The sequence below is a fragment of the Myotis lucifugus genome, unplaced genomic scaffold (genome assembly GCF_000147115.1).
Source record: "Myotis lucifugus unplaced genomic scaffold, Myoluc2.0 scaffold_21, whole genome shotgun sequence".
Classification (NCBI taxonomy): domain Eukaryota; kingdom Metazoa; phylum Chordata; class Mammalia; order Chiroptera; family Vespertilionidae; genus Myotis; species Myotis lucifugus.
The window spans coordinates 1,157,028-1,168,254 of record NW_005871069.1 but is presented as its reverse complement, the minus strand read 5'-3'; the positions used below and the strand labels follow the sequence as shown (position 1 = coordinate 1,168,254).

At 42.6% G+C, this 11,227-nt stretch overlaps 1 protein-coding gene across 1 annotated transcript in view; it reads right to left on the bottom strand.

Annotated features, from left to right (window-relative positions):
• Window positions 1-4,110: 4,110 nt before the first annotated feature.
• Window positions 4,111-11,227, bottom strand: part of MYLK4 (myosin light chain kinase family member 4) — an 80,677-nt gene continuing 73,560 nt past the window's right edge. Inside the window, exons 7-10 of the mRNA XM_023751368.1 lie at window positions 10,529-10,657; window positions 9,875-10,027; window positions 6,955-7,033; window positions 4,111-4,155 (exon numbers count right to left, since the gene is read on the bottom strand). Coding sequence (XP_023607136.1) covers window positions 4,111-4,155; window positions 6,955-7,033; window positions 9,875-10,027; window positions 10,529-10,657 — 406 coding nt within the window. The remainder of the gene's footprint in view (window positions 4,156-6,954; window positions 7,034-9,874; window positions 10,028-10,528; window positions 10,658-11,227) is intronic.

The window sequence follows — 11,227 nt, the reverse complement described above, 5'->3', positions numbered from 1 at the left end:
TTTTTTTCTAAGGAAACTAAATTAAACATTTTAAGCATAGTCACATAACAGGAACTGGAGAAGCCAACCTTGGGTAAATGCATGGGCCAAAGGAAAGGAGAAATGCAGCATGGTGTAGGAGCCATGGGTAGGGAAGGTCCATTTTCCAGCACAACCACTAAATTATCATGTGGCCTTAACTAAATTAAACATTTTCTTCTTTCTCTACTTCCTCGTTACCTTCCATGTGAAAATAAGGGCATTGTTCAAATAGTGGTTCTTGGCATGCTATACGGATTCACTGGGTGGATATGAGAAATAATGGCGAAAAGCCAATGCAGGTTAAAACTGCCCTCAGTGATGCGGCCACCAAGTTATTCTTAGTTCATTCCATTGCTTTTGCGACAGCAAGAGCCTAGAACAATTTACAGCCAACAATAAAGACATTATCCTAGCGGATCTCAGCAGAGCAGATATGTGGACATGGGAAGTGAGGAAAGTGTTAAGAAGCTGATGGTGAGCTTGGTGGTAGGTGTGTAACTGGAGTTAGTGTGGCTCCACATGGCCTCTTCTTCTTGATGAAACGGCGCCAGCTCATTCCTGAGAGGCCCTGTGCCTTTCTGTTGGGCTCATGTCCCTTACTCCACATCCATGATGAAATGCTGCAGGAGCTCAGGAACAAGAATGATCCACAGGAAATCATTCTCGTGTCCAAAAAATGAGCACTTTTGACTTCTGGATGCTCTTTCTTCTCAACCACTGAGCCTTGTGAGACTCCGCGTAGGTGAGATCATGAGGCTTTGAAAGTGTTTGTGTTACTTGAATACCGTTTCCCAGTCTCTTCAACATTGCAAAGCACAGCACTGTTCTCCCACAGGCTGCCCAAGACGTATCTTTCCTTGTTGACAAGTGCAGCACGAGAAGAGCTCTCATCACTGTTGACATCATTCCAAAGGTTTGTAAAAACCACCCGTAAACAGATGTCTCCTTCACTACCTCTCGAAACAGGCGGGCTGCACGCAGATGAATGTTCAATCAGAGGAAAGCAGGCAATGCACTAGGAAACTGTGTGTCATTCATTTGAAATAGAATCAGCTACTTGGGAGAACCTGATGCAGTTGGGGGGAAATGCAGAATAAACGGAAGATAGGAAGTCTGAGGCCTCATGCCTCAGGGTTCAAAGAAAGCTTATGTTCCAGAAAGCAAACTATTTATCAATTGCATTCACCTGATTTCAGAACAAAACAAAATAATAAGAAACTAAGTGTTCAAGGGCAACAGACTTTGCATTTTTTCTGGCCATATGATCATCCCTTTGAAAGGCATCACTTAATAACTGGAAGCAGTTTTCTTCCTCTAAATTCATCCTCCAGGTTTTAAAAGAAATCTCTGGTATGATAGTCAGTAAACTGAGAAGTAGCAGACATAATGCATTTAGTCCATGACTAAAATCAAGAAATAAACATAAAAAACTCAAGATAGCAGGGAAGTAGCTTCCCAAGTGTGCACTACCATAGGGTATGGGGAAGCGAGAGAAGGGGTGTGAGGCTTGCCTGTGCCCCAGGGACCAGAGCGCTGGGAGGCCCCCTGGAGCCAGAGGCTCTGAGTTCAAGTGCGGTGGCCCCCACATCCCCAAGGCCGCCAGTCATCATAGGGGTCAAGGTATCAGAACTGCTGATTTTTCAAAAAATCTCAAAGCAGCAGCAACCCCAGCGGTTTTCCTGCAAAGCAAACAAAATATGACTCTTGTTAATTCAACAGAGCTTTTAAAATTGTAATTAGTTGGTTGTGCCCTTAGGAAAACCACACACGATTTTTTATAATGTAGTATGTGTGTATGTGAGAGAAAAAAAAGAAACCCTTTGAAGGAGTCCAAATGCTTACCAGAGTGGGGTTGGGTTTTTTTCAGTTTATGCAAGATGTTTCAGTACTATTTGCCATATCGAAGGACAAGGCCTCTTTGTTCCCTCAGAAGCACAGCCAGCTCCCGAGGCTCTTGCCACCGTCCACTCTATCACCTCGATCCGGCATCAAAGTGAGACTGCGGGTCGCGAGTGGGGAGACCTCCACTCACTCTAGGCCCGTGTCTGACCTGGCCCACACACCATTTGCTGCCCTACATCATTCCTATAGGCCTGGGGTGTCCCAAATTTATGTCTCACGGCTCCAAAGAATGCAGTGGGAACAGTGAAATACCGCTGTTTCTAGAGAGATTTTTAGGGTGTTTCCTCAATGCATCAAAAAACCTCTAACAAATTGCAGGAGATTTATATGCCACAATTTACGTTGTGGATTATGCCTTATTCATAGGGCCTGGAAGTCATACTTTTTCCACAGAAATAATCTCTAACCACCAGATTTCTAAAATCAATATTATCTCAAAGTTGGTTTTACTCATAATAGTTCTTGCCAAAAACCCCATCTTAGCCTAGCAGGAAATATTGTGAAGAATGAGCTATTTTTTAAAAAACTTGAGGCTGCTCCCAGAGTTCATATCTTAAGCTTACATTTTAATATGAAAACAAAAAGTGAAAAAATAAACTCGGAAGTGGCCACATTGCGTGGACCTGAAACACCCGTCCTGCACCTGCGGGGGCCAAGGTGACCTCTGTGGCTAGACAGAGCTGGGGGACCCAGGAAGGGATGGCGGATGGCCCAAGAGACTGTCAGGAAGCAGACAGGACCAACTTCAGAGAGAGGGCTCCTCGAGCTGTTCCAGCAAAAAGGGTCCTACATAACTGCAACAGTGTGACCGGCTCAGGGCTTTAGTCTTTGTCCCTGTGACAGGTCACAGATTCCAGGATAAGTAGTAGACTCCTAAGTAAGTGACCTTTACACCAAAGGCCAAAGGTATTTCTAATATTGGTTTGTGACTTTTATTATGACGTATTGATTTATTTCTACCCAGTCTTACTCTATAAAAGATTCAAGGCAGCTTACAAGAATATACACAGCCCAATAGACAAAAACCTAAGACCAGAATAAATACAAATCCGAATAAAAGATTAAGAGTCAACGGGCTTTTTTGAACTGGAGCGGTTGCCAGGGGCCCGGGAGGAGCTGGGCAGGCCCTGGGCCACTTAGGAGCTTGTGAGATGCTGGGTCCCAAAGCTCTAGGGCATCTGCCAGGCTGGCCTCGGTCGCCACTGAATTCCCAACCCCAGGCCAATCTGGAGCGCTTGCCACCTCCTGCACACCCCATGATTTGTTAATTGCTGGAAACCCCAAGGACAGGACAGCCACATTTGTTTACAGGATAAGAGATTAATACCAGAAGGCAGCAACAATGCAGGTTCACAAATTTTGAGTCCTACATAGTTGTTAAAATTGAGCTGCAAAAAGGCCTTGGACTCATTGCCCTAGATTAGAACTGACTTATCCCCCAACAAGAACATAAATATTGGAGTTTCTATGAGCCTTCTGTAATATAAGTACACTTTCTTGGGCTTCTCCTTTAGGGCATAAATTGGGCTAGCTTACTGATATAATAGCAGATATCCATGTGTAAAACTATCTCTTAAGAATTCCAACAAAATTTTAAGCAGGGTAGAGTCCTTGGGGTCCAAGATTGGGTGAAGACCAGGAGGCAGCTTCGGAGAGAAAAACAATGTGGGTTTTACATTCAGAGACCCTAAGAGGATGGCATTCTACTACTGACCAGCAGTATGGCTTTGGGTGAGTTACTGAGTCTTTGAGTCTCTCTAAGGCTTGGTTTACCTGTCTATGCAAAAGAATATATTACTTCCTCTGATCTAACACAGCTGGTGTAAGGACCACCAGAGGCAGTTTCTATTCCATTATGGGCACCTGTTGAGCACCTACTATGTGCCAGGCACTGGTCTCGAGATGTTGTTTGGAATATCTCAGTGGAGCCACTTAGAAGCTTAGGAAGTAAGACTATCCCCAACTCACAAACCAGTAAACTGAGGTTTCTCAGATAGAAAATGGCAGTCAGGGTGCAAATACTGCAATCTTTGTCCCCCACCCCATCTCAACCAAAACACCCCTCTGCTTCCCACATAATGCAACAAACACTGGATTTCTCCTAAGGACTGCACACAGCTCTTCAGGAAAAGGACTGCACACAGCTCAGCACCGAGACCAACCTTCCAAATGGGCCTCTTCTGAAGACTATTGGGTCACAAGGTCCTGAGCGTCAGAGCAGCAATTCTTCTCCTAGGAAAACCCAAAGACATTTGAGGAAGGATAAGAACTTCTTGCATCAGTTCCTGACTTATGTAAACACCTGAGTCAATTATTTTCTACTGAGTAGAAAGTTCTTGAAACCTTGTTGCTAATGATCCTCTGACAGATACGATGAGTCCAGCTCAGGCGCAACCCCACTCTGCCCTGGAGCTCCTGTCATCACTACCCTCCCTTCGAATCAGGAACAAAGAGCTCAGCACCTAACAACACCTGAGTTTCACACGTGTGTGTGCTGTCAAAACCTCCTTGGACACATTCACTTGGACAAAGCATGAGAGTCAGGACTGAGACTTGGGTTGCAGTGACAACAAAGACGCGCTGGACACAGAAACTGCTTCGTCCAAAAGTTTTCAAATCCAGCGGACAAGAGTCAAGTGCTACAAGAGAGGCTCAGGAAGACAGAGAAAGCACCTCCAATTGGGGGTTGAGAAGAGCCATCTTAAAGGAGGTGGCATTTAAAATAGGCCTTAGACAATCGCCATGATTTGAGCTGATCTAGAGTGAGGAGTGGAGACAAGACTGGACCCGAGGTCGGGCGTTTTGGAACAGGCCTGGACTGTTGGCTGTGCCTGCTGTGCACAATGGGGAGCACTTGAAGACTGTTTGATCAGAGTTGTAATGAAAGAAATCATGATTGGTGAATTAGCGAAGAGAGCCAATGGAGGTTGAATATAGGCTCATGGGTTATTTTATTAGCTCGGTGAATTGGAAGAAGAGCATGTGCTAAGGGAGTAGTGCTGGGACTGGGAAGGAAGGTAGAAGGCACTGGGAGAAAAGGAAACAGGTCACATTTATTCAGTTTTCCTTCCTTCAGCTCCAAAGCATTTACTGTCTGTAGTAGGTGTTGGTTGAGTTCTAATAGACTTGTAGTTTGGGAATGCTTTGTTCCTCCCCACAGAGAGCTGTGTCTGATGCAGGATGGGTTATATATGGATGGTTGGGTCATAAGGAAAGCTTACGCTGTCTCTTCAGCTTCCTCATCCACACACTGAGGAGAACAGTGCCTGTTCCAGAGGATTGGTGTGAGGATTAAATGAGTTAATATTTGTATAGCAGTTAGAACATTGCCAGGAACAATGCCATATAACTATAATTTTTATGATAATGAACTAGCTTTATCCAATGGAATTTTTTTAATTCTCACCATTCTTGAAATATCTATCCACGTTAGGTACCAGCAGATAGAATAACAAAAAGGTGATTTTGTTGCTGTTACATCATTTAAAAAATATTTTTAAATACTTTCCAAACTGTATAATGTCATTAATTATCCGCTGTGGTTTCCATATTGTCCTACCACGTCAAAGTGTATTTAGACACCAATAAGCTTGGATAAAAATACATTGGTGGAAAATTGGCCCAAAATAGGTTGGTAACCCTAATAAGCAGTTTATGTAGTCTGAGTAAGGTACCGAATAGGTAATATGTCTATTTTTACTTGCCATCAGTACCAATTATCAAGGAAAGGTATATTCAGACACAAATAAAATTGAGTACTGATGCTGAATTTAGAAGCAAAGCTAATTTCAATAAAAACTGAACGTGGAAAAAATGAGTACCTGAAGCATAGTCATTCCAAGGTTTGCTGGTCAGTGGAAAAGCTCCATTCCGAACCCCAGGGAGCGGGGAGGACAAGGAGCAGAGATCGGGGAAGTGAAAGTGTGTCAGACTCATGCTACCCAGGGGCCAGATGCTCGCGTCACACCTACCCTCAGTGAGCCCGAAGACTTAGACTGCTGATTGCGCTGAATGTATCTTGTTCAGTTGAACATTCTAAATGTTTAGTAAAGTTATTTAAATGCTACACATCTGCTCCCATGTCATTTGCATAATCCACAGTGACTTGGAGATAGTCTCGAGGAGGCTATCATGGTCATTCAGGTGAGGGTTGACCTGGACCAGAATAACCATGCGGATGGAGAGGAGACAGATTCCAGAAGTAACTAAGGGAAATAATGTGCAGAACTTGGGGATAAATTAAGCATGAAATGAGGGGATTGAGGAAGAAAGAGAGAAAAATGAAGATGTCCTTTAAGGCTATTAAGTGGGGTCACTCTGGGAGGGGTTGGGGATGAGGTGAGGTGCAGGGAGATGAGTTCAATTTAGGAGAAGATCCAAGTGGAAATGTCAGTACACGCGTGGATTCTGTACCTGAAGTTCAGGAAACAAATCTGTGCTGAAGGGACTGATGGGAGAGTCGGAACATAAATGGTAATTACGCCATGAGAGTAGATAAGGAATTTATTACAAGAAGTTATTGCAGGATGTGGGCTCAATTATTCTCAATAAATCCTTCTGTCATCTTCATTTCGTCTCTGGTAAGAGTATCCTTCACATATACTTACATTAATATCTGCACCAAGCTGAGTATTATAGTTTTTGGTGCCAAAGAAGACTAAACCAGGTAAGCATAGAAGTTAGAAATTCTGAGTTCTGTTTTAAGGAGACATAACATACATTGATATAGTCTCCCAAACATTATATGTTCATTTGACCTAGGCTATATGTGTGTATGTGTGTTTGTGTGTTTAAGTATATATGCATAGCATAGTTTATAATAGATACAAAGATTTAATAATAAATATAACACAATTAACATTTATTTTAAAAACACAAACTGCTCAATAAAAGCATTTTAATCAATTTAACATTAGCATAGACTTGAAGGCTATGAGAAAAGGAATTAAAAAGAACCTCTCTTAAGGCTAAAATGCTTCAAGCATCTGATCATCAACAAACTGAGGCCAAACAAAGAAGAGCCTTAGTTACCTGTGTTTTGAGTCTCAAGTGGAGCTTGTGGTCTGACAACCAAGGATGCTTGAGAGCCTCACTTGCACTTATTCGCCAGCTAAAGGGAAATTCAGAAGGTTATTAGTGGGAACACGCCTGATGAGGCCTGCACCTGCCGTTCAAGCTCAGCTCTGGCCACTGCCTTTGGGAGACTGGATGCAGACTGTGAAGTTCCCAGGCCATTCTGACGGCTCTGGAATTGTCAGTGTCGTGTAGGTTACTATCTAATTCAACCAGGGTAATAACATGGGGAAGACAAAGCAAGGAAACTTCAAGTTCTTGTTAATAACTGAACATCTACTTTCAAATATAAGTAGACTAGAGGCCCAGTGCATGAATTCGTGCACGGGTGGGTTCCGGCCGGCCCACCCCAACTGGGGCAAATCGGGCAAGGCCGGCAGGGGGAGGGGCTGCAGGCAGTTTATAATAGATACAAAAATTATCTTTGTATATTGGGCTTTTATATAGAGAGAGGATATTATATTCTTGATGTACTGTCTGAGCTTCATAAACTGAGCTCTCAGTCAGTTGAAGAAAAAACCTATGTCTATTATTGTAAGGACAACATGCTACAATAATTCTTGATGATTGCAAAAGCAATTGATGTATTAAAACTATTTAATTATATGTATTACTAACTTTTTAATTAAAAAGTTTTGAAGAGTTAAGTATAGAAATAGGTGGAAAGTTAATGTAAGTATTGGGAGAGAGTATTTTATATTCTGTGATGGTGATATTTAACGTTGGCCTTAGTTTCATCAAATATTGACATGAATACTTAACTAGTTGTCATTCTGCCCAAACATGTAACTGCTGCTCCTTCAGTGTTAATGCAACCTGCAGACAAAGAGAGCGGCAGGGCCTGGGGCTGAAGTGCAACAGGCCTGGCTCAGAATCTGCCCTGAGGAGCCCTGACTGCTTCACTGCTCTCAGTGATAACATGATGGTGATAGTAGCCACGCACCTCAGGATCTCCATGTGATCAAACCAGAGGACAGGTAAATGGATACAACAGGTCCTTGAATAATGGCATTTAGTTCAATGTCATTTCCTTATACGTTGATGAGGAAAAAATCAATCAGCTGGGGCCACTGTCTGTGGCATGTGTACTCTGTCCTATCTGCAAGGGTTTCCTCCGGACACTCCGGTTTCCTCCCACAACCCAGAGATGTGCACCTGCATGCATTGGAGTGTCTGCACTGTCCCGTCTGAGCGAATGTGGGGTGTCTACTGTGCCCTGCAATGGAAGGGCATCCTGTCCAGCATGGGTTTCACCTTTGCCCTGAGCCACTTTCAAGCCTGAACTAAAATAAGTAGGGCATGACCTTGTTTTTAATTAATCTTTCTTAATATATTAGCTCACCTTCATTTTTTGGTGTTTTGGGTCATTATTTAGAAGTTTGTTGGTGCTTTTGTGACCAGAAATATGCCATAGGAATTGAACTCTTGTTTGAATCAATTAGCCCATGGTAAAATTGGTTTCGGTATATGTCATTTCACTTAAAGTCAAGTTTCCAAATGTCCAAGTTTCCTATGGACAACATTAAGTGAAAACTCACTAATCTCTAAATAGGTTCTCAGTAAATTCGTATTTCTTATCTATCAAAGATTTGATAGAGTTGATGTTTTCCCTCTATTCACTGCTTGGCATTAAGTGTTACAAATACTGATAATAACATCAGCTTTCCATGAATGTGCCTTTCCATTCAAGATAAAGCTGGTGCCTGTTCATTAGAGACCCCAGCCTGGCCAAGTCCTCCTCCCCTTTATGACTCAGCTCTGGCCCTTGTCAATACGCTCTATCTTTGCATTAGTCACATCGCATTATTTTTTTAATACCTATCTCTTCTATTAGATCATGAGTTACCTAAAGGCAGGGGCTGGGCTTTATACATCTGCCCTCAATGCCCAAGACACATTCCCTGGCAAACTGTAGGTAATTACTTACTTGCTTCAGGAAAAGAGCCTCCTGTGTGGCAGGCACTGTGCCAGACCCTTTCCCATGCTGTGTGTTACCAGCCCCTCCACTGCTTCCTCCCATGTATTGGTTCACAGTCATGCTTATTAATAACTTAAAAGCCAAAAATATAAAGAAACAATAAAGCAAGTATTGTTGGCCCTGAGAATCTTAAAAACTACCTACTGTACTATGTTTTAGATATAAAACCATTTAAAACTGTGATTGCAGGGTAATGGCAATGTCCTTCCCCTGTCCATTGTTCTAAAAGGCCAGCCTACTCTTCTTCACCAACTGAAACTTACACGAATGTTGTTTCAGCATGGCAGGAAATAGAAGGCCATGGAGTACATAACAGTTAAGTGACTGGCCTTGGGGGAAGGTAGGCTTGTGTTTGATTATAAATTCTACCACTTACTAGCTGTATGATCTTGGGCAAACTCCTGAGAGTCTTATCCATAAAGCAGTAATGATAATTTCCACCTCATGGAATTGGGTGGGGGTTGAAAGAGATAATGTCCTGGCACAGTCTGGCCCATTGTAGGTTCTCAAATGAAATAATAGTTAAGTGTTCAGCTACAGAGAGCTGTATTCGTGCTTCGTAAATGTGAAAGGCATCATGGAAATAACTCATCCCAAAACCTTCATTTTGAGGGTGAGTCACTGAGGCCCAGCGAGCGCCCTTTAGTGCAAGAGCCTTACTTCAAAAGGCAAAGACGGGAGTTTTTGCAGCTCCACTCAAACCTCATGACCAAAGCAGTCCCATATTTCAGTAAATTGGGTCAAGAGCATCAACGTTTCCTATTTACAACTTGGTGCAGGCATCAGCAACTTCACAAAGGGAATTCAGTAGTTATCTATCATTAATTCTAATAGTCCTGGTGACATACTGCTACTCTACAGCCCCAACTTCTTCCAGAGCCCTGGATGAACTGGGGTTACCTTTTCTCCTTAATGAGAAGCTTGGAGATGAACTCCTTGGCCTCTTCTGAGATGTTTTGAAATTCTTCCTCCTCTAAGTCCCACCTGCAGGCCAGGATGTTGTTCAGGGTCTCAGCATCATTATCACCCAGGAAGGGGGACAAACCACTAAGTCTACAAGACACAGGGTCCAGAGTGAGTATTTTTTTCAACCGCTTCAAAGCCTTATAAATAGATTGCTTTTTGTGGGTCTATCATTTAAAGATGAAATAAAGCAAACAACCTAATATTTAAACATAATTTAAACATAAAAATATACTTTTTTACCTCCCCCAACCCATGGCCTGTCACACACACACACGGCAAACATGGGGAGTGTCACCTCTTGGGAGTAAGGGTTTTTTTAAAAAATTATTTTTAAGGCATTGGGTGGTGTCCTAAGAGTTGAAATGACCAATGAAGAAGACATACAGTTACTTTTCAGATGATGTTCAGGGAAGGAATTTACTCCTTTCACCCACAGCATGCAACAGAGCCTAGAAAGTAGTTGACTATGGCATGGTGTTATTTATTTTTAAAATAGCTAAATTAGAGCTTTCATTCAAAATAGCAAAACCTCATAGAATATGCATGATAATTGAGAATAAGTGTCAGGGAGATTGGTGATCTGCTTACAGCATATAGGCGATGACCCCCACGCTCCACATGTCAGTGGGAAAGGAAACAAAATCATAGTTCACGACTTCAGGGGCAAGAAACTCTGGGGTTCCAAAGTTCACCTTCAGCTTCTCTCTGGGTTTGTATCTGAAATTTAGAAGACAAGTGGAGAGATGGAGAGTGGTAATCAAAGATCATGGAAATTGAACAGATGCAGTCTATAAATGAAATGACTTCAGCCATACAACAAATTTAGAATAAATAAACTTTAAAGGAAATCACTTTAAAGTGTCAAAAACTTGTGAAGAAGTTCTAAGAGTTTTAAGTCATAATTCATACAATAAAACCTTAATAATCTAATAATCTAAAACAGTTATGAGAAAAGCCACTCAGAATAATTCGAACATCTGAATTATAGAATATGACCAAATAAAAACTTATATGATTCTTGACACATAGATGGATTGAATAAACCCTTATTAATTAACTAGAAGCCTGTGCACCAATAAGGTCCCTCAGCCTGGCCTGAGGGATGGGGCCAAAACTGGCTCTCCGACATCCCCCGAGGGGTCCCGGATTGCGAGAGGACACAGGTCAGACCAAGGGACCCCACCGATACATGGGGCCAGGGAGGGACGCAGGAGGTTGACCAGCCAGGGAGGGACCTCGGGAGGGCTCCATGGCATGTCCAGCCCATCTCCCTCAGTCCCGATTGGC